This window comes from Sebastes fasciatus, chromosome 20 (genome assembly GCF_043250625.1).
Source record: "Sebastes fasciatus isolate fSebFas1 chromosome 20, fSebFas1.pri, whole genome shotgun sequence".
Lineage (NCBI taxonomy): Eukaryota > Metazoa > Chordata > Actinopteri > Perciformes > Sebastidae > Sebastes > Sebastes fasciatus.
Window position 1 is genome coordinate 16,144,149 of NC_133814.1, and position 24,905 is coordinate 16,169,053.

General features: G+C 39.1%; 1 protein-coding gene across 1 annotated transcript in view; it reads right to left on the reverse strand.

The window, feature by feature from the left end:
* Window positions 1-358: 358 nt before the first annotated feature.
* LOC141758678 (rho-related GTP-binding protein RhoN-like) overlaps window positions 359-24,905 on the reverse strand; it is a 33,295-nt gene continuing 8,748 nt past the window's right edge. The window contains exons 3-5 of the mRNA XM_074620296.1: window positions 10,206-10,315; window positions 4,740-4,874; window positions 359-1,415 (exon numbers count right to left, since the gene is read on the reverse strand). Of these exons, the coding sequence (XP_074476397.1) occupies window positions 1,161-1,415; window positions 4,740-4,874; window positions 10,206-10,315 (500 nt within the window). The 3' untranslated portion in view covers window positions 359-1,160. The remainder of the gene's footprint in view (window positions 1,416-4,739; window positions 4,875-10,205; window positions 10,316-24,905) is intronic.

Sequence of the window (24,905 nt, forward strand, 5' to 3'; positions counted from 1 at the left end):
TGTAAAATGTATATATAAAATCTAAAACTGCTGTTTACCATTACAAAGTTATTATTTTACTGTTACTACTTCTGTTCTGTTGATTCAGATTGGAAATCTATTTCAAGTAAAAAAGTTATATCTTCCCTGACAGAAGACGCTTTTTCAAAGAGAAATGTTCTTGTCTTTCTGAGACAAAATGTTCATAGCTGGAAACTACTGTGCTCTCTGCAAAATAAAACTGAGATCCAAAGACAAAAGTCTAACGAATCCAAGATTTTCCCATTCATACACTTAAAATTTCCAAGCATAATAATTCAAGATAAAGGCAAAAGCACAGTCCGTGAATAAGTTACATATTAAAGATGTCCCAACAATCAGCAGAGCACGTTTTTTTATTTCATTATCACATTTACAACATAACAGTCACCCCCTTTACTCTCTCCGTGACTTTCCTTCCCAGTGTGGATTATTAAAACAATTTTAATTTCACAAAACTTTAGTCTTATGTGGTGAGTGATTATTCAGTTTTCAATATTAAAAGCACTTGTGGTTTAAGAAAATTAGTGTCACCTCAGCCCACGATGTTTTTTTTTGTCTGTCCAGATTTTCAACTTGTTATATATGTGGAACAGCAGCGTTCATTTCCTGACATTTACGAATAACTCTGAACAGTTTGCGTGCATCGTCTTGTGCTTCATTTACTTAAACACTTAAAGAGAGAATAGCATTTCAAAACAGGAAACAACATAACAGAGGTCAAGACCAGCACTGTTACTGCTGGTTCCTGCAAAGTGATCTTTCCATTTATGATTTTTTTTCCACTTTCATCTCTTTTTATTGTCCTTGTTTCATTTGCTAACCAGCCTGTTTGTGTCCATGACCATTTTTGTCCACTTGTTTCAGTAAAAGCATTAAAGAAAAAGAGGTTTTGCCACAACAATGACCTCCCCTGATGAGAACACGGCCACAGAGAAAAAATAACAAGGAGAGTTTTGCTAAAGATGGACAAACACTTCCTCAAAACACTCCACAGGATAGCATTGGTTCTTGTTTTCATCATATTGTCCTTTATACAGTGCAAATATCTGACAAGAATTCACCAATAAATTAAGTTCAAGTGCAGTATGGTTTCATGTCCATCGGCACACACAGGTCAGGCTGCTGGTTAGACTCTGGTCCTACATGAGTACGCAGCTTTTGGCCCGGTCCTTTCTAATGGGAGGTGGGTGCTCATGAATCTCAGTCCGGGGCGGCTGCTGGGAGACCCGTTTGAGTCCGCGACGCGAGTTGGCGCGTTTGAGCTGAGGCCGACTGATACGGGACACAGATGCCAGTGTGGTGACGTGGAAAACATCACGGACGCTGTTCTCCGAATACTTCGATGTGCACTCTGTGTAGGCCACGGCTCCGATCTGCCTCGCCAAAGTAGTTCCCTAAAAACACAGAAAAATGCAGAATGTGGGTCTGTTAAGAGGACAAATGAACAGCGAAGACACAGGTAGTACATCCAGCAGACAATTTGCAAAAGTAACATTTATTTTGAGCTGTGTTTCTGGCCACCTGACGAATGCAAATCCAATATTTACTCTGCTTTTTAGCTCTGGGTTTGGTCTCCACCAACTCCTGAGAGAAAAAACTGTCTCTCAGCTGCGAGTTGCTAACTTTGTTTTCTATTCCCTGCTGCTGATGGGGGAAAAGTATCATGAGAATACTGAGGCTGAACCAAAACAGTAAATCTGTGGGTAGTAAAAACAAAAACAAAAAGCTTAAAGACCCTAAAATGCTCACAAAGCGGAGGGGAACTGCAGTCGAGTTGTAAATCTTTGTGGGTCCATCGCTGCAAGCGACTCCTTTCTCATTGCATATAGTCATTTGATCCATTGTTACTATAAAAAGATTAGTGCAGCTTTAAAAATTCAAACATTAATCCAGCTGTGTGCTTCAGTTTGTGTTTGTTTGTAGTCCAAACGAGGGTGACTCACGTAGAGAGCTGCTGAGAGCTAGTACTTACAGCTATGACAAATAAATTGTGTGTATGTGTGTGAGAGAGACAGAAAGGTCATATGATGGAAATGATGCTTTTTACACTCTTAAATGTCCTTAAACCATGTTGAACCTCTGGCATACTCTTGGAAGCTTCATGTAATTCAATAGAGTCAAAACATTTATACTTAATTTTTGAAAATACAGTGCTATGAGTGCACAAACAGTGGACTTTGCAACACTCTTTAGTTTATTATTATCACCATTTGTTACATGCTGTTAGATTATCCTTACCTCATCCTTTTGTGGATATCATACCACTGGTCTTGGTCATGTACAGTAAACACTCCCCTCTTAATAAAAGCTCTCAGAAGCATGATAGCCAGCTGGGGCATACAAAAAAAGCTAAGATCCTCCACACAGCTATGAAATATTCAAAGGCCTATCTGTGCAGTTGTAAAACTCAAGCGTAAAAAGGCTCAGCTTATTCCCAGTAGTGGTTATCACCATCTTAAATCTGGACTGGTTGAACTTGTATTTTGTGCTTTCATGTCGCTTACCTGTTCTCCAACAACACTGATTTTTCTTATAGTAAGAAAAGAGGGAACCTAGATTTTGTATTGATTTAACGAATCCTTCTTTAGATCTTATAAATAGCATTTCTACTTCTTACTCACTATCTCTTGAGTTTCTCACTTTATGTCATTGGCGTGTGTCATCAATTGGATTCATCAACTTCTTTGGCAATGAAACATCGACACTGTGTGACAGTGTGGGTGTTCATCCATCAGTGTTAGAGATATTCCGTATTGAAGGAGTATCTAGCAGTCAGATGTGGTAATAATATTCCTCTTCTATGAAAAACCTTAAAGGCTTGTGCTGTGCTTCCAGGGAGGCTGCATTATGTTTGCATTAATGGAAACGTTCCAACACTTCAAGTCTCTATTTTGACGCCTTTAAGCCGATTACAGCAGTAGTGTTAATAGTTTGTGTGCGGTTCATTCTGGTGAATGCACTTCCCCTGGGGATCACATCAGTTGGTTAAGTAGCTGAAGTGTAAAGGTCCCAGTTTGTGGCTGTTTGTAGTGCAGCCCATTGAATGGGGCCCATTAAGAAAATCTGTATAGCAACACTTTTAACTCCAGCTATTTTCAGCCTGTGCTCTTTTCTCCATCTTTTTGTATTGGTTAATTGTTTGACCATGCACAGAAGTACTGTGCTTATGGCTTTTTTGTGCAAAGATTAAGGGATCTCTTGTACGATACTATAGAGTGCTACAGGAATGAGTCCTAACACCCGGAAATGACTCAGCATTTTAGCACTTCCGGTTCCCTCATCTGGAAGTCAACGGGTTTTTTGAATGGGTTTTTAGTTGGAGCTCGTTAGCTCGTCCGCCTTTACAGCCTCGTTGTGTTTACTCACGCGACCGTGGTGTAGTTCATCTATAGCCTAATTAGTTAGCTTTTTACTTCTGGCGATTGCATTCACACTTCAAAAATCATAAAAGTGGTGTTCCCTTGTGAAGATTATCTTTCTGAACAAAACGTGTAAGTATCATAAACGTTTTTGCCACAAAGTTTATTTTCTCCAATTATCCAAAACCAATGGAAAAATCCCATTGTCTTTTTACTCTGAGGGAACCCAGGGTGATGCTAACTTCCTGGTTGGCCTACAAAAACACGTCATCCCTGGAGCACTCTATAAAGCCAATGGACACACAGTTCAGCCTCAGATGCACCGTAAGTGTTTCACTGTTGATTGTTCACTCTGTGATCGCTCATTTTGGCAAAAACAGGTCATTTAAATCATGTAAAGTCATTGTTTTCACACAGTTTTGATGCAGCTAAATTGGACACATATAACAAGACATACTATGGGTGCCTTTGGGATGATTATTTTAAATGTTCTTTAATTAGGACTGCACTGGAAGGCTACAGTATACATCCAGCCAAACAAGGTAAAAGTGGCCCTTACAGTGAGGGTTTTAGTTAGAGTGGATGGGAAAGAAAGAAAGAGTTTCAAAGTTGAAAATTGCTGCTGTTACAATTTCAGGAAAAACATTTGGAGTAATCAGAGGTTTCAGTTAATTTGGAGCTAAATCACTTTATCCAGAGAAAGTAATCTGAGATCTTGATGGACCAATTTTGATGCCATTACGGACGGGGAAATGAGGGTGGTTACCTTTGCTTTGTCGGAGGTATGGGAAAATATTAATATGTTGACAAAAGGCTGCCCAGAAGTGTGAATTCAAATTTACATGAAAATAGGCTATTAAAATTCATACATGCCATGCCACTGTTCATCGCTCCAAGACACAAACAAAACAATTGTATTATCGCACATCCGGCTGTTTGTCTCTATCTCTGTTCAGTCCCAGCTCTTTTACTCTCCTTGTGTTTCCATATTTGTGTAAGTTATGATCTGAAGCAAATGTCATCCTCCCAATTCATTTTCAGAAGTTTTGTTTATGTGTACAAAGGGAGCAAAGTAATGGGTGTCATTTGTCTAGGATGATACTATTAGAGTTGTATTTAAGTCAGTGTTGTTATAGTCAAATGAAAATCGCTGCAGCGGAAAATTACAAAGGACTATTTAAAACCGTATCTCATGGATGTTCTTAATATTATAACGTAAATAAATTAAATCAATACTGTTCAGTTCTTCGCACATGCAAAATTAGGCTATGGTAGCACGAGCAGCAGTTAATTTCAAGCTAGGTTTGGCACTGTTGATGCAAACAGATAAAGAGAGATGAGTTTCTCTGCACTCCTCACCTGTTCGTGGGTGACAGGAATGAGTCTGTGTTTGGAAAGCTCTCTCATGACGTTGAGGTCCGTCCTCATGTCCAACTTGCAGCCGACCAGCACCACTTTGGCATTAGGACAGAACTCCTGCGTCTCCCCCTGCCACTGTGTATCAACAGACAAATACAGATGAGTGCACAGGGTCATTATATAGGCTCATATATAGATTTAAATTAGGTTAATAGACAACATCTCATTTCCATTCTTTCCTTCCACAATTCCACACTAAACTAGGCAAGAAAAAATACTCCCCAAACTGTTTCCTAAAAGCTGGACACACAATTTTGGCTAAAATATCATTATATTTTGTAGCATTAAGATTTCCCTTAATTTGAACAAAGGGGGCCTAGCGCAAACCCTGAAAAAAGCCTCAGTATGTGAATAGGGGTATGCACTTATTTTTGGCTATATAATGTGGCCGTGACAGTCTATATTTAATAAACGTTAACCTGGAGTTACCGCCTAAAGGGTAACTTTTTGCAGACCTCCAGTGGTTAACTTCCCAACCTTTCTATTCAAACAATTATACTTATTTGGATTTGAAAGAAAATGATAATCTTTGTTAGTGACATGTTGCTGTTACAAGAAAACCATGTTAATCAAATGCTGTACGTTTTTAAATAACACAAAACTGTGTACACCTTAAAGCAGGGGTTATCAAACTTGTTGGGGCTTATAGGACCCCCTCTTAATCGTAACACCAATTAAGCCGTTTCTACTACCATTTGTACTTGATGCCATTGGAACTATTTGTATTGTATTTTATATTTTTCAAGCAATTTATCTTAAAAACTTTCAGAATTTGAACAGTATTAAGACTCACATAGTCCTAATCACTCCAGATATTCAAATTTACCAGTCTAAAGCTGACTTTCAGTAAGTGCTTCACCTTTAAAATAATGAACTTATTGCTGTTTGTCACAGTCATATCAGAGTTTCTATTGGCCCAAAGCTAACGTGGGTGGGAGTAGAGTGCGGACCCTCTGACAGAGGTCCACGGACCCCACTTTGAGAATCACTGCCTTAAAGGACTGTGTTATATATACATATTTTTGCTACCTTGATAACTTAGTATTAGTATAAATCACTGTGTCTTTGTGTCTGATGAGCTGGACTTTCATCCTCTCACCTGTAACTTGGAGCAAAAATATATAAAAACACTCTGAGTTCTGAACTTGCAGCACATTACATCATATAATTGTCATTTGACATAAGAATCTTCATGCATGAAAATTGGCCACAGTAGGACAGATGAGAAGCAATGACTGAAACAATACACCATTATAGATGTTCCGTTAGTTACAACACGACAGCATGATGCTCATAGTCATAAATTCTTGAAGTAGACATAGAAACCGAGACACAACACAGACATGACTCAAACTATTAAACTCTTTCTGTCGTCTTCTTTCTCTCTGAGACTCTTGTCATTATCTCCTCACACCATGGCACAGACAACCACTTTGAGCATTGCTGCTCCATTTGTTCTTCCTTACAAAGAGATCTTTTCTCCCGGATGCCTGTGTCGCTGCTGTTACAGGCTGCAGCGTGTTGTGCAGTTGTGCAGAGTGAGCTGTTGCCTTTCAATAGGTCGCTCTGCCAAACAGTGTGCAACTGGTGAATAGCAGCAATTTAGATGAGTCACAAAGGACCCATGGGAAGAGTATCTTATTGTTTGAGTTAATGTTAAGAATTGGTAAAAGTTTTGTCCGGGATAAAGAGCATGAATGCGAGCAGTTGAAGATGAGTGTCTGCTTTATCAAAGGAAGGAAATGGAGGCTGGTTATTTTTGATAACTTCGACTGAAAGTTTAGTTTGAAAATATATGTTCAATCCAGGTAACTGCACTTTCAAAATACACATATCTAGACCACCAGGAAGGGCTGTAGCCATTGAGGACACTGAGGTCATGTTCACAGTAATATTTCTGGGAATTTCCAGTGGTTTAATGCCCTGTGAGGAGTTGGCATTATGTGATTACATACACATAACACATGTTGAGTTTTGAAGGCTGATTCTGATGTTTAGCCATGCTAGCAGCGTGGCTCTGGGAATGGCAATTTCAGTCTTTTGGTTGGTCCACCACTTTGGTCCGGACTGAAATATCTCAGCAACTATGACTATATGACAAAATATGACTGTATTTTGTACACACATTAATGGTCCCCAGACGATGAATCATAACGTCATTGGTGATCCCCTTACTTTTTCTATAGCTCCTCCATGACGTTGACATTTGTGGCTTTAATTGAAATGTCTATAATGGGATTGCCATGAAATTTGGTACAGACATTCATGTTCTGAAGGGGTTTACTTCACAACAATGACCCGCTCGCTGTACATTATCCCACTTATTACATGGCTAGTTACTTAAGAAATAAATAATTTGACACAAAAACGGTCCGCCAGAGTCCAACATCAGAACTGCACCCATGGCAACGGTCTGTTATACATAGCAACGGTCTGCTATAAAGAAATAACAGACCGTAGAACGCTGTGATTGACCAATCAGAATGAAGTATTCAACAAAGCCGTGTAATAAACTAAGATAGTTAACACACATCAGCATGTTAGCAAATGTGCATTTTAGCAGCATGTTAGCATGCTGATGTTAGCATTTAGCTCAAAGCATGGCTGTGCCTATATAGAGCCACTAGCATGGCTGTAGAATCTTAATCTGGTTTAGACTATTTATCTTAAAATCTGACTGGGATTTAGTATTCTTTGCCACAATACATGTAATACATGGCAGTATGGAGGAGGCTTTGAAACATTTAGACAAGGGAGAAAAAAATAGTAGAAAACAATTCATTTAAATGTTAAAACTGTGAAACTTGGGTATCTGTTAAATCTCTGGAAAATTTATTTAAAATTCAAGAGTTTTTTGGTGGCTAGTCAAAGATTTCTGAGGTGGGATGAGTTGCTCTCAGGGAGAATTTGAACTCATGAACTATTTCTAACATATTGGCTACAGCTCTGCCACCAGGTCCCTAAGCTCATGAAAAACCTGTAACTAGTGTGAATGAGTCCTTCGAGCATTGATGCTGCGCTCAAATGTTATTAATATACTCTCTTTATACTGACTGACCCAGGGGTGCTTTATTCAGCTACACTGGTTGGTAGAACCTGTGATTACAATTATAGACCCTTTCATCATCAGCCAGTGAGTTTGTGTGTGTCTGTCATCCTCTGCTATTTTCGTGTAGTGTTTGTACAGCTTCCTTATATGTACGAGTTGAGGATGCTTTATGTTGTAGCCTTGAAGGTTGGATGTAGAGATGTTCCCATCACAGCTTTCCAATATATAGAAATATATAGAAAGACAGAAAAGAGATAGAAAGCAGGAGATGCGGTGATGCTAGTCAGAAAGTTATGAAGAAAAGGTGAGAAAATGTTGCTAGCTGAAAAGGAAGGGTTGAAGCGTTAAAAAAAAAAGGTGATAGCTGGGTAGAAACTGGGATAACATCCTTGAGTGCGTAATGCTAGATGAGAAATCGAATGAGTATTTGAAGAGAGATTGGACTGAAGAGAACAAAGGATGTAAAAAGGAAAAGGGGAAATGATAAGGAGTCAAGGGGTATTTTTGTAGCTTAGCAATACTGAGAAAAAATAGTCCCTCTAAGAGGAAAATTGGAGGGCACAAGAATTGGTTAAGCGGAAGGCTGTCAAAAATAGCAGAAGAAAAAGTGCTATGTACTGCAAGGGCGTTATTTGAAGATAGAGGCTTGCAATGTCAAAGTAAATGGAACGGAGACATGGTGGCACTTAAATTAGATAGAATAAGGATAAATTCCTTTGTTTTGTCTCTAAACTTTGAGCAGAGTGACCCATCAACATGTCACTTTGGCATCCTGGGCATGCATTGTGAGATCAGTTTGTTCACCGCGATTACTAAGGTCATCTGATAAGGTCAAAGTTCAAGTTAGTTCTCAAGTGGACCCCCTGTCGTTGAATGAAGAATTTGTCCAACATAAAAGATAAATGTTTTTTTGTCTTGTATTGATGATGTCATTGATGAATGATGGTGCGGACTGCAGGAATGTCTACAGACTGAAAGGTCAAACGCTCCAATGCATTTGATGTTCACAACTCGCATATGTTCGTTAGCATTTTTAAAATTAAAAAAAAAATGCTATCTTGAAAGTCTTGAAAAAAGATTGTCTTCCAGGCAGATTAAATAACTCAATACTTGGAAGGATTTTCCCCTTGTTATAAGATTACACCCTTAAAGGATAGGTTAGGAGTTTTCCAAGTGTATTTTAATAGAATACTTGCATGCCATGTGTAAGCTGAAAAAGTTATTACTTGCTGTAATCATTCCTCGCAACTACATTGTAAGAAATGGAGGACAGAATCCACAGACCTCGTTTGTGCAAAAAGGCCTTTGTAAGTTTAGCCAAGGCTAATTTGAGGCTTCAAATAGAGTGGACATTTTCAAAGTTATCAGTACAAAATTCAATATTTTAGCTTCATTGGACATTGTCCACCTTTCTGAGCTACGGTGGAGGGCTATTGCAGAGACAAAGCGCCAGCAACAAACCTACACACAACTATCAGGACGGAGACACCGACTTGGTTTAGCTAACTCAGACAGCTACAGGCTCATGTAAGCTTTGGCTAAACTTAAACTTTCGAATCATCAACCTTGTGCTTAAAGGTCTCCCCCCTGAGTCACAGCAGCTATAAAGCAGCTGTAATCTAAATTCTTATAGTAACAATGTGTCAAATGACAATTGAAAAAGGGTTTCTCATTGTGATGAACCTAGGGAGAATTAGCACCCAAATCTGCAGCTTTACGGAGCGAGTTCAGCTCATTGTTTATGTGTTTGACTAGCGTTGTTTTCGGACCGCTGCAAGCTCTAGGAACCACTGTACACCACCCGTCAGCACCAAACAGGAGACAGACACAGTTGGCGACTAGCTGGTGAACATAGTGAGGCATTTAGCAGCCAAAGAGCCAGATATTTCCCTCAGGAGCTGGTAGAGATCAAAAACTGAGTGAATATTGGACTTACATTTGTCTAAACCAATGACAATGATGCTCCGTAACTGCCGGATGTGTAAATAAGAAACTGTTTGCCAACAAGTTCACCATATCAACTTCAAATGTCAATGTCGTTTGCAACATGTTTCCGTTGCCCCCAAAGTGGCCAAATAAATGGCCAAAAGAACGACTGTAGATTTTGTTCCCTATTTCCAACTGTGTAGTTTTTCATGGCCAACATAGAGAGGAGAAATAATTGACCCATAACTCTCTCTGTGTACACACAACATGTGAGTATTGTATTAAGATTTGCCTTGAAAATATCAGAAGCTACAGTAAGCCTTTAAGGCTGCTCTGACGCTTGCAGTCCTTGAAAACGGTCTCAGCTTTGTTAGAAAAAAAAAAAAAAAAAAGACAGGACACATTCTCACTTCTCTTAATGTGACACTGACCTTTTTCAGCACGCTATCCAGTGTTTCCGGACGGCTGATGTCAAAGCAGATGAGGACAGCGTCTGAGTCAGGATACGCTAACGGCCGCACGTTGTCATAGTAGGCTGAACCTGCAGGGGCAAAAAATACACACAGATATGACGAACGTTTCCAGGTAGATTATATGTAATTTAGTTACTTTGCAAGAAGAGTTAACTTTTTTATCACAAAATGAGTCATTACAGAGCACCTTTGGCGGTAATAACTATGATTAAATGTAATTACCATGAACTAAACCGCTCTGCAGATGACAATGAGTGGGTGTTATTCATTGCTTTCGAGGCGAACAGAGGGGCCTCGTCCACAACCCCTGGTCTGTTCGTCTGACAGTCTTGAATAAGCGGACAGACATGTGACAATGATATAATGAATGGCTCGCACAAAGCGTCACCTGGTATTTCAGAATGGCATGTTTTTTAGCCAGGGGCCCGGTCTGAATTGAGCATTGTGACCTGGGCAAGGGGACGCATTCCTATCCAGAGGGGACATTCCCTCTCCGTTTCCCTCATTGTGTCCAACACTACGTGTTATTGTCACCGTGCACAGGGCTTTGGCAACTTAACAAAAATGTGTTTGACAGAAAATTCCCATAGAGGCCGACTGAATCTGAGTCGTTGCCACACATTCAGCACAAACACCAAAACACAATTCACATAGACGTTGCTTTCAAAATAACCCAGCTTTGAATTTTAAAGATACTTAAGGAGACTATTATTTATCTTTAAAAAAACGTTGGTATGTGTCAAAAATATCAACAAAAAAAAAACATTTTTGAGTGTGTTTTTTTTACATCAAAATACCTTCTTTTCCTGGTAATTATTAATATATTTAATGACTCATCCAGCGCTCAGGGATGTAAAAATATCCAATCAAATGTGTCTAACTCATATAAATCCACACTTGACCGTTAACTTGTTGATCGTAGTTGCCAGCGGAAAACATTGCTTAGTTTCCAACCGTGTGTATTTGTGGATTTAAATTAATTTCCCGCTCTGCATATTCCATTTCAATCGCAAATATATCACATCACAGAAGCGAAAGATTTTCTAACAGCCACTTCACTGTGACAATAAACTAAAATCCTGTTTGTTACAACCATATCTTTTTATTTTTTGACCACCTTTTTTTCTGTTGATGATTATTTGGAAGTTAAAATAAAGATAAACACACCAAATAAATCCAGTACACATATCCATTGCATTGGAAAATACAGTATAGAATATACAGTTTAGTTAATAATATTTACAGGAAGATAACATAGAAAAAGATTTGTTAACAACCTGTCTTGTGTTGCCTTTTGCTGTTAAATCATGGAGTAAATGTTATTATAACAGATAATATGAATTGCCAAAACTATGAAAAAAAAAAACATTTCTTGAAGCTACAAAGTTGTTTTTAATTAAGATGACGCAACATCAACACACCTGGAGGGCAATATACAGGTATAGTATGTGTGCCCAAAAAAGCTGTTATAGTTACCACAATCTGTGTCAAAATCTGTCCCCAAAGCAAACCACGTGTTTGTGCACGTGTGTTCAAAAATGTCAAACTAAAGGCCACAACCATTTCCCCTGTCTCTCTGACTAATTCCTGCTCCTGGGTTTCACACATACTGTACTAACACACACACACAATCTCACTTTCCATTTTGTGCTTTAGCTTTTTCTCGGTCCTAACACAGAAAATGAGGATGATTCATTTAATAAAAGGTGAACAGGGGTAAGTGGAGGTGTATCTGACAGTCCCCATAAACCACCCGTAGGTCTCCACACACACACGCACACTGGCATCAACGAGCCGACAGCTGTACTGTAGCTCAGCTTCACACTGTCAGCTCCACATCTGCATCAGACGACAGCTGTGAGCAACCGTAGCGTCTTTGTCGCTGTAAAAAAATCCTCTAGAGATGAACAACAAGAGATCTTAGTCTCAAACCCACCTGAAGCCATACAAACTGTATTTATGAGGTGGCCTAATCTGGGCAATAGGATGGGACGCTGTAAAAGAAGTGATTTGCAGAGCTGCCTAGTCAGCACTTTTGCCAGAACACCAGGCCTATATAGGCTACAGCTATGCAGACTAATGTCTTTTGGTCAGCTGTTATCATTAGAATTCATGCCGACTATTCCAAAATACTTTAACAAATTATGTATTTGTCCACAAAGCTAAAGTTATTGCACGTACAGACATAATATACTGTATGAGTTAGTTGTTGCAATTTCCGCATTTTATCTTCCTTTGAATTTATGACTCACTGGCACTTTTAGCTGTGCACCAGAAATGCCAAATATATGTTTGACATCAGTTTTTCCTTCAGAGAACATTCAAAAGTATCCCGCTCAGCACAATTCTACTTGCAATTGTTTATAAAAAACAAACAAACAAAGGGATTCTTATCAAAAATGTTTGTTTATGTTATGTGTTACCATAAATAAAATGGACCAAAATGATACTTTTAACTCTCAAATATCGGTATCGTCATAGGCAATTGGTCGGGCTATAATAACAACAATTTAAAAGGTACCCTGGGAAGTGTTCTTGTAAACAAACAAAATTTCTGTTTACATTGTGTAAAACTGCACAGGGCACCTTTAAATTGGTTAAATTAACAACGTATTTGTCTCATACTTAACATTAAAACAAGGGAGGAATATTTCATGGTTATGAAATTACAACTTAAGCAATTTTAAAATACTTTGTTGAGAGAAAAGGTTGAAAAACAACTTCAATGTGAGTCAGTTTGCCATCCCGTTTATTCCCCAGCGTTCTCAGTATAAAACTTCAGATACAGACAATTACGTTCCTCCCAAACTTTTCCCCAAGGCAAGAAGGAGTAAAATAAAAAAAAGAGCATGGCAGAATACTGAATTATAACATCGTGAAACTCCATCATACTTTAATGTCATTTTAAAAAGGCAGTTTTAACAACCTCCTTCTACTCTTCTACATTTTTTCAAGCAGAAATAATGGAGGTGGAAATCTATTCTCCATTATAAAAGCTGGGACACATAACAGAGTTAGACAACAACATGATGGTCAATTACATCACAGATGTTCGCAAATAAACTGATTTTTTAAGAACTGTCCAGGGTGCTGATCAGGTGACTGGGGAATGTAATCACCTGCAGGCATGTAACCAGGGATCAGTCTAACATGGGATCAGTCTCAACAGAAACATCTCCCAGTGTTACCTAATGTGTGTTGAGTTTGCTTTGTCTAAGGACTGGCCGCCCATTAAGACAACAAAAGTTGTTTATTTTGCAGCCCGTCTATCGAGTTTAGCTGATTTCTTTCCTCTGGTATATTCAGTTAGTTGGTACTCCTTCAGCAGCAGTAGTTGTTTATTGTTCTGCCAAGTCTGTCTCTGCTCAGTCTACCTAGCCCTGCCAGAATAAACAAGCACAAGACTCTCCTGAGACTCAAGTGAATCCTCCTCCTCCTCCTCCTCCTCTTTCTCTTATCAGTGATTCCAAAAACAGATACACCCCCACACTAGGTTTGGATTTAAAACTTATAAAGAGGTATTACATTAAGCTGTCAAAGGCTTTTGACGTGTTATCAATGAAAAACGTAGAAGAAGCTCCGCACACTGTAGCTCCCTTTAAGTGCAATTTATTGGCACATCTTAGTTAGTGACGTTTCGAGCACAAGCTCTTCTTCAGACTAAATAAATCTACACAGACGTCATCTTAAAAGGTAAACGCTCTGGTCACATGATAGTCACATGATACCGCCAGTGACCCAAGTATCTCACATATAAACAAACGTAATGTTATACTGTATGTATATTAAGAAAAACTCATATATACAGAATATTCAACAATATATACAAAAGTTCATACACAATAATTTATCAATGAATAATATTATAATAAGTATGTACCTCTCAGCTCATAAGAATAGCATCAAGCCCATGGCTGTCATACTTTCTAATTGGCCAGAATGAAATAGAGGTGCCTCTATATCAAAAAATAGGATGTACGTCAAACATATATAGGAGCAGGAATCTATAGAAATGAGCCCATGGATATGAAATGTGGGAGGGACTTCACAGTATGCATATACAAACCATAGAAAAAGGCCATAATATCATGTAAAATAGACCACAAAATCACTTACAGTGAAAAGTCCAGTTCATCACAGGCGAGGCATCCGTATCATAATACTGATAACATAACACTGATCACATGAAATATGATGATTTAACAGCAAGTTATACAGATGTCACAAATGTCTCTTGAGGGAATAGTTACACACACGTGTCATCGTACATTTTGGGAAATGTGCTTTCTCTTCGTGAGTGCATGTCTGCGGTTAAAGCAGCTGCAATCAATATTTTCGTATTAACAATGGATCACATGCCTACTTGTCTGTGAAAGAGGTTGCTCACAGTGATGAACCTTCAGAGAATTACCACTTGACGCTGCAGTTTCCCTCAGCTCTACAGAGTGTTTCAGTGTCTTTTACCTCTTTGGTTTTCTAGACCGCAACTTAAGTGTTTTGGTTCACTCTAACAGCGCTCATCAGCATTTTCAGCCGCAGCAGGCAGCTGTTTACAGTGAAGAAGTTCCGATAAACCCACTGCAAACTACCGTATCAGCACCAAATGGCAGACCAAGTAAACGACTAGCTGGTGAACATAGTGAAGCATTTAGCAGCTAAAGACTTAGATATTGGTAGGAGTTGGTAGAGACCAAAATAAAGCTAAAACAAGAGTGAATATTGGACATACATCAGGCGGCCAGAAACACAACTCCAAATACTAATGTTACTCCGTTATGTGTTGGATGTGTAAATAGGCAACTCGAACAGGTTTGCAAAAGAACTTAATAAGGCGATAATATGTCAGTAAAGTGGCCAAAAGGTGAGTTCACCTCCTAGCTCTTGTTCCATACTTAATGCACAGACGAGATGAGAGTGGTATCAATTAGAGCTGTCAAAGTTAACGTGATAATGACGCGCAAATTAGTTTTAACGCCACTAATTTCTTTAACACATTAACACAACTGCAGCGGGCTCAGTATTAAAGCTAGAGTGAAGATAGTGGTATCATATGAATCTAGAAAAACCTAATAAATCCATTGGTACCAACCATCTCATACTAGCTTGTCAGGAAGGTGGTTAAATAACGCTCCAAACTTACTTAACTCAAATTTTGGCGTGGAAAAACTTGCACTGCCATTTTCAAAGGGGTCTCTTGACCTCCGACCTCAAGATATGTGAATGAAAATGGGTTCTATGGGTACCCACAAGTCTCCCCTTTACAGAAATGCCCACTTCATGATAATAAGAGTATTAAATACTTGACAAATCTCCCTTTAAGGTTTATTTTGAACAGATAAAAAATGGTATCAATATTCTCATCCGTCTCTTGGAAAGAAAGTGAGGAAGTGTATTTCCCAAAATGTAGAACTATTCCTTTAATGCTCCTATTGAATGATTTCAATAAAGGTCTGTCCTGTGCAAAATACAATATAACAACTTTAGTGATCCTCATTTTGACGCCACTAAGAATTACAATTATGATAATTCATTATTATCATATTATTACCAACCGTGACAATTGGTCCGAGTTGGCTTCCCAACTGGTGTGATACCACCGCAAAATGCTCTCTAGTTATATACGTTTTATATATATTAAATATTTTAGATGTAGGAAATCAAAAAATCATTCATGCTTGTAAATGTATTCCTCATAAAACTGGTGTTGGCACAATCTTGAATAATGGTAGTGCTTACTTGACTCTTCATAACACACACACTGCAACCCCTCAAGGTTCCATGATGTCAACTAATCCATGTTCAGCACTCGAGCAGCAGCTAATGTGTATTGATCTGTGAGCTTTTTTGACCCTCTCTGGGCCCGGTAGTATGATGCCCCTCATGGGAAGATTCCTGCTGTTGTAGCAGCAGCACAAAGGAAACTTCAGCCCATCTGTCTCTGTCTAAAACCCTCTGATCAAAAAGGCACTCAGCCACTGGAGTACTGCATGTATTAAACTATCTCAAAGGACAATGAGTGGCATTCACAGCGTTTATAGCTCATTTACTTCACCGTTTCCACCAATCGTACAGAATTACATTTTTCTTTTTTAAAACTCCAGGATGTGAGAGATCACACACAGGTATACATTGAAGTTTCGCTTAAAAAGGAGCCAAACGAAACGTCAAACGCGAGTTAGATGTGTGGCTGCTGTGCAACGTTTGGCACAGTGACGCACAGCAGTCTGGGAAACAGCAACAACACGCTGTGACTCCACATGGGGTTGTCATGCTTTTGATGTTTGATCCTTACAAAAAGCTGTTTCCCTTTTTTCTCTTGTCTGCTCGGTTGCTCGCAACAACAGGTTGGCGAGTGTGTACTGTCCACGCCTCCTTGTAACTTTATGTAATCCACTTGTGTGCTGCTTTTGACGGATATATCTCTCAGATTCAGTGGCTGCTTAGAGAGCTTCGTCCTCTCTAAAAGGCTCACGGGATGTTGCCTGAATGATATCTTTTAGGAGAGCTACACTAAATTTCTTACAGTAATGTGACACATGAAGCCAATTTACTTTGAAAATGTAAATGCACAAAAGCTGGTATGTAATCCACTTTAATGAAATGACATTGGGCTGCATTACAGGAGTGGAAAGGTTTGTATATCCTGTTCCTGTCACTAATGATCCCTTTAAGTGAGATCCTTTAATTTTGCCATTTGATGTCAATTCACGCCCATAGCGTATACAAAACACGTCATACAGACAAGATATGTGATGAAATTGCTGCTTTTCTGGGAAGCAGGGCTGCAACTAACAATTACTTGCATCATCACAGTTTTCTAGAGCTGAAAATGACATATGACCAACAGTTTAAAACACATAAAGGGCCCTATTTTACACCCAGTACAAAGCGGCACACAGCGTCATTGCTAGTTATAGACTGACGCAGTTGTCATTTTCACGCCCAGCACCCACGTTGTGTAAGTAGCAAATATACTTGCGCCCATCTGTGCACCCATGGGCGTGTTGGTCTTAAAATTAGGTGTGGTCAGGTGCTTTGTTGCCATTGACCAACAAAAACCTGGTCTTAAAATGTGGCTTCCTGCTATTTAAAGGGCGCATTATTCAGATAGTAGGATGTGACTACAGTATAAAGGCGGTTTCACAACACGGGTACACTCTGCTTGTTACACATACACACACAGGGAAACTCAGCAGCTCTCCTCGTCCTCAGTTAAACACAGTGTCAGCACGTGAACAATGTTTTTATTTTAAGCCCAACCAGGATGTTTTTCCTAAAATTAACTGAATGGTTTTGTTGCCTAAACCTAACTGCGACCGTTAGCGTAGTTTTGTCGCGAGGCGTACAAATGACACGCAAAAAGAGACGTACAAATGACACGTGAAAGTGTTCTCATGAGACGCGGAATGTCTTTTTGATGTCACGCTATTTATACGAGATCAGATTATGAGATAGGGTGGTAAAAAATACATCATCTGTACTGACTATACTTTGTATGACTATATGTATGACTATGTATGTATGAATGAAGTTTGTATTGTTAAGTCATGTATATAACTATGCCCAGCCTGCGTGGGCCTGCAAGACACCAGAAATGAATATAATCCAGAATCAAAATGCAGCGTATGCATCCAAAATTCATAAATCACTGACAAATCCTGCACTGCATATTTTTAATAATACAGAAATCTGAATGAATACTAAATAAATTGCAATCTTTCGAAACAAAGTTGTGAAACACATCAAAATTCAACATCCGTTCCAACTCATCCTTTCCTGTGCACTAGAATAATTCCGGGTTTTGGTTATGGCAAATAGAGGCTTTTCAATCATCATAATACAAAATGAAATAATTATTCAGCACTAAGTAGATGCAGGTCAGACCAGTATTTTACTACATAATTTACCAACAAATACATTTCCTAAATCTTTAAATCTAAGTGTTATTTAAATTGACTGTGTTAACACAAACGGGAGATCACATCCCATCATTTTCATTCTCATCAAACCTTTCAGTGACACTTCATTGCATTGCGTCTGCATTTGTTATGTTTCTCCACTCATTTATTCCATTTTTTTTTCTTGAATTCATCCCCGTCTGACTGTACTGTAAATTCAGCTTAAAGGAACAAAAGCTTTTTATGAAGTTTAAGTTTCTTGATGAGCGACCTTTAATGAGTCCCACTGGGCCGGTTTCTTAATTATGAAATGAAGGGAGGCGTGTTATCTATTCTGTTTAAATATGGTAAATCTTGTTAGTGACTTTTTTAATGCTCCGGAGATATCTCCCTTTTTCTCATTTTGTCAGAACTTGTAAATCTCGTTATTAAACATCCGCTGTTGTATTTTTGGACTAACCAAAAGAAAAATAAATTTCTTTGGTTAGTCAAGCTCAAAGCTGTAGTGACTGATAAGTGACTATCAGACTGCATGACGTATCTTTCAGCATTCACGGCTCTGCGTGATTCAGGAGGAACACAAACACACCTTGAGATGTTTTGCACAGAAAATAATTTTTAATCCTCTCTTACGACATTTTGCCTGCCAGCTTCCATCACAGCGCAGTAATGATCATTAATATTAAAATATGTTTGTCCCAGTCATGCCCTTCTGAAGAAATAGTGCCTTTTTTTAGGGGTGTTCATACAGGTCTGACTTCCTGAAATACATCCAGAGAGGGAACGGCAGTCAAATTTTATGCTACTGATTAATGTATTTTTCTTCCACCACCGGAAAATATAAGTAATGCCTCCCACAGAGATTAAGCATTATAGTGCTACACACTCATGCTGTCTGAACTGTGGGGACAATACGACTGTCTGGTAAATAACCGAAGAGAAATCAGCCTGTACGTTCAGATGATTATCATACAGTAATAGAGTCCACTCAGTAGACACAAGCACACTCAGCGTGGATAATCACTCAGAGTATATGCATAAACACCTTGAGACACCCTGCAGAGCCGACACTGTGCCGCTCCGGCACTCTTTCCCTGCACCGAATTGCATTCAAATTGCACATAATTTTAACACAAAGGTATATAATGCCTGATATATTTTCCTCCATTCTCTCATTTTGTTTGCAATGTGATTAAAAACAAGCCATCCATTAAACCAGATAGATCAGATCAAATAATGGATTTCTGACAAAAAAAAAAGTTTCAATTGTTGATTTAATGATCTTTTTTTATACAATGGAACAAAGCTTATTTGAAGAAAAAGTGAGTGGAGTCTCAGTGGAACTAAAACCTTAAAGTTAAAGGGGCACTCGGTTCACTAGTTATGGAGATTAACGTTACTACTCAGCCTGTGAAAACAGTTGTATGTCTTCAGTGCCTCTGGAGGAGCTTTGTCAAGTTTGAGTAAAAGACTACCCCCTGAATGTCATGCAGGTTATCTTGGCGTGGGCGTAGAGAGTACAAATTTACAGGAGAAAGCCTGCGTGACAAGCTGGCTGAGTGAAGTTAAAGACGTGACCTTTTGCCAGGCAGGGAGGGTACCAAAAATATGCTCCTCAGTTGCATTGTGGGGAATGTGGCATCCAGTGTTTTTTGGAGTCTTTTTTTTAGTCTTCAGTCTGAAAATATCGACCCCCTGTGCTTTCATTTGTGACTTTTTTTTTTTGTCTCTTGTGAGTCCCCAAACTTTATAGAAGTGCAGCAATAAATCACTGAAATACTGAGGAAACATTCTGCATCTGCTGAGTGCAAACGTTCATTCTTGATGAATTGAAATAAATGGAAGCCAGGTTTAACAACAGCAAAACTATATCAAAACATTTCTCTAACACAACTTCCACCACTACTGTCTCATGCACGAACTCGCAGCGCGATAAATACATATGTTTGGGAAGTACTGCGCATACAACTGGATAAATGAGACTTAGATTATACTGCACAGGTTGTGTGAGTTTTTGTAAACGAATGTTTTAATATAAATTTGGCCTCCATTTATTTCAATTCATCAAGGATCATTTGGATTCTTCAAGCTAATGGACATTTTAAGGGTGAAGTATTCCTTTAAGTCAAGTTTTTTTTTTTTTTAAACTGAGACTAGTAACAGAATAGCTGGCTGGATTTCTGTGAAAAATCCTCCGTAATGTTCTTGCATGTTTCTGATTCAGTTAGCACAGAGGGAGAGCGCTGCCAGTGAGCTGAGTTTTGCCTGAAATCAGCAGAAATCCTGCAGGATTCCTTCAAATTAATGACAGGGGGACATCTGGGCATATCCCCTTCACATTAAACCTCCCAGCTCCTGTTGTGATTTTATATGCTGTCTGAGCAGCCTTATGTTCCTCAAAAACCCAGAGAACACATGAACCTCTGATCCATGTATCTTGTTTATTTTTGTCAGGTTGCTCCTACGCTACAGGGACAATTTCAGAAAATACTGTGTTGGTTCATAATAAACGTTCCCATTTTATACTTGTCAATCTTTGAAAATGTGTCACGCCCAAGTCATAGCAAACACAGTTTTACTACAAAGCTGTTTACAAACTAAAGCAGTGATTCCCAACCAGGATTACTAATAGACCTAACCCCATGTGTTGCAATTCAGAATTTGTGAAAACTAAATAGCCTGTGAGCACAGAAATAAGAAATAAATTGTTGAAACGTCCAGTCTCTGTCACTCCATGTAGTCTCTATGCAAAGTTGAGGTTGCATCAGTCAAAACAGGTTGAGGACCACTGAACTTACCTGTACGGTAACAATAATATCCTGGCTGTGACATGGGTTCATTTTCTACTTTACAGTAGAAATTACAGTATATCACAATGCAGTAGAAATAGGGTCATCACCATCCACCCCCTCCAGCCCTCTCAGTAATGGCTGAGGTGTTGGGGGTTGAATGGAGTGGTCATAGCTACGTCTTGCATTATAGATAAGGGATAGAGAGGGTCTTAAGTGGATGGATAGACCCCTTGAGTGCCCTCTGTGTGCTTTTGTGTCTACACAACATAATTACTTTTTCCAGTCGCATAATAATAACAACTGAGCCATTATGGTTTCAAACCACTGCTTAAAACATGACAAATGAATCCTCTATACATCGCTATGGCCTGATGGCCCATTTCAAAATGCCTGTGTCCGTTGTCTTGTCGAGAATATTAAATTTCCATGAATATGTTCAAGCCGACATCCATTTCACTTAGCGTTGCACTGTAATCATATTTATCCCACGAAATCAATTTTCTATGTAATCCACAGAACCAAGCCACGTAGGGAGGAGTTCGGGGTGGATGGGTGTGTCAAAAATACCAGACAATTGCCCAGGAGGCCAGTGTTTGTATCCCGTGTGTCAACGTTGATTTATTTGTCACATAACTTCCGTACTTCAGTTACGCCACTTCTGGAGTTATTTTAAGCCAAACCACGATCTTTTCCTAAACATAACTAAGTAGTTTTGCTGCCTAAACCTAATGAAGTCGATCTTTTCCTAAACATAACTAAGTAGTTTTGCTGCCTAAACCTAGTGAAGTCGATCTTTTCCTAAACATAACTAAGTAGTTTTGCTGCCTAAACCTAGTGAAGTCGATCTTTTTCTAAACCTAACTAAGTAGTTTTGCTGCCTAAACCTAATGAAGTCGATCTTTTTCTAAACCTAACTAAGTAGTTTTGCTGCCTAAACCTAATGAAGTCGATCTTTTCCTAAACATAACTAAGTTGTTTCTTTGCCTAAACCTAACCAAGTTGTTTCCTGTGAAGACGGAAGTTTAATGAGCGGAAATTGACACGTGTTGCTGGACATTCGTAAGAAAACACTGGACTTTTGCCTAGGAGACTGATGTTCATACCCCATGTGAAATCAGAAGTCAACTTTGATTTATTTCTCACGTAACTTCCGTACTAAAGTTACGCCTCTTACAGAGTTATTTTAAGCCAAACCATGATCTTTTCCTAAACCTCACTAAGTAGTTCTGTTGTCGTGTTGTAGTTCTTAACAAAGTTGTTTCCTGCGAAGACAGAAGTTTATTTAGAAAAGACTGTATGCATTTAATGTGTTGCTGGACATTCGTAGGAAAATGCATGAAACATGAGAAATAACTTTTCTTAAGATATCCTACGAGCCGTTGTATGAGGATACGTTGCTATACATTATGTTTTGTGGTACATGTCAGGTTTGGTTGATTATTGTCTGACAAAAATCTGAAAATTGTAGAAAAAAAACAAAGATGGTGAACACAGTGCCTCTGTATCTAAATGAAAATTTAAATCACATTTTTTTGGAACATGGAAGATGAATAAAGAGTAAAGAACTGAATATGTTTAAAACCAGTTCTGAAAAAAATCGTAGGCACCAATGAGCACTGAAACAGATCTTTAAGATTAAATACACAAGTCTGTATTCGTCGATGTTGGAGAGTCTCATACAAAAGTAAAAGTTAGCAGTCCTTTGTGCATGTTCATCCAGACTTGCTGTCTCTCTTAGACAGACTGCTCAGTTACACATGCACCGGTAGCTGAGAGACAGACCGGGTGTCCCCTGAGAGTGAGAGCGGAGACGCATCTAGGCCATTGATTTTCAATGTACCCTTGGTCTTCTAATGGGCTGCATGAGCAGAAGAGAACCACACCAGGGTGACTGGGGCACAGGCTCGCTCTATGAAAACCTACTGACACTCATTTAGTCCAGCATGCTTTCTCCTATACATGACTCTGAGCACTTAAAACTTCACTCCACTTTGACACTATATCCTTCTATCTCTATTTATATATTTCACCACTCCTCTAATCTCTCAGAGCACTTACTCATACAAACATACAGACATGTTTAGTATGAAAAACCATCAGCACTTGGACTAAAAACCCAGATCCTACGCTGTCTGCACTTCTATCCAAAAAGCCTACGAATCGCTTCAACGCATCAAGCTATTTTCTCCGCTCGTTCCTGTCATGGAGCCAGGTGCCATTCACACACGGATGCTCGCTCGGAGCACATCTGGGTAGTGCTTTCAAGGAGCCAACGTGTAATTGGGGTCATAAAAGCTGCTCATGAATGAATGATGCATTGTTAAGGCAATCTCAGCCACGGACTCCGTCGACCTGGGATGGATGGATGGATGCAACAGGGTCTTTAGAGTGCCAGAGATGTTTGCAAAGAAAGAAAGAGCAGCATGTGTAGAGTGAGTGCAAGCAAGCATCCGTGTGTGTTTAAAAAACTGACATGTTCTTATTGACTTGTCAGGTTACATGCTTCTGAACAGGAAGCCGCCTGAAGGGCAGAGTTCAAGGCGGCAAACCTCAAAACGTTCCCTTCATTCCCTGCTCGCTGTATTAAGGTGTGACACTGCAGGTTCAGCCGGTTGCTTTATCGACTGTTACCTCACACTTTCACAAGGCTAAGACTGTGAAACCTGCATGTTTTGGAGGCTTGTGTTTTTGTGGCAAAGGTATCCTGCAGGCAACAACAACAACTGCTTTTTGTCGTCTGCCAGCCACAGAGGAAAATAGATATAGAGGAGAAATTGAATTTATTTGCAGCAGCAGTAAAATGCACTGTTTTCTTCATGAGTCCAGCCAAGACAACAAAACTTCAAACCCTAATTTCAAACCCAGCGTTATGTGTGTGTTACAGCATCATGAATAAAACAGTTATGTTGTGGAGAAGTTGCTAATTATTCAGCATAACTACAGTATGTGACTACAATTAAAGTGTGAATTATGTTGCTAAAACCAGCTTATTTAAGAATAGTCCTTAAAACCTGCAAAACAGATTTTTTTGGCTACTTGGGAGCTGCAGAAACGAGCTATAAACACAACACTAAAATATTATCACCCTAAAGGTCCAGTGTGTAACATTTCAGGGGATCTATTAGAAGAAATGGAATATAATATTCATAACTATGTTTTCATTGGTGTCTAATCACCTGAAACTAAGACTCGTTGTGTTTTCGTTAGCTTAGAATGAGCCCTTCATGTCTATATAGGGAGCGGGTCCTCTTCACAGAGTCCGACATGTTGCTCCGCCATGTTTCTACAGTAGCCCAGAACGGAAAAAACAAACTCTGGCTCTAGAGAGAGCCTTTAGCGTTTTTTCATTACCTGAATGCCACCGTAGTTCTCCGCCACGCTTGTGAAACTGCAGTAACGTGAGCTGCAGAGTGCAAAACTGTGGTACCGCCAGCCGCCGTCTGAATCCCGTTGCTCATAAAGTAGTGTTATTATGGTAAGGATCTCCTCTGAGCGAGGCTAACGGCGTTGCCACGGTTTTGCATTCGGCGGCTTATGTTACCGCAGTCTTGTAAAGGGAGGAGTGAGCGGAGGGGTATTCAGTCGGTTGCAATCTGCAACCACACCCCTAGATGCCGGCAAATCCTACACACTGTCCCTTTAAGTTGATATGGCAAATATATTACATAGCAACCTAATAACCATCTACATGTCATCCATTTAGAAATAACCTCACACTATAGTTCCTTTTCCTCACATTTTATATATATTCAATTGTTTTTATTGTGTAGCATGCTTTGCCCAAATAACTTGTTAGCCTACCACCTCAATATTTTCATGCTTGACAAGTCATTCACATGTGCACTCATAAAGTTCGAAGGTGAACCAGGACAGGTTTTTAATACCAAGTTTAATATTATTATACGACATACTGTATGATTACCTCGGATTCTAGAAAAGTGATTTTAGAACATATTCATAATTAGCAC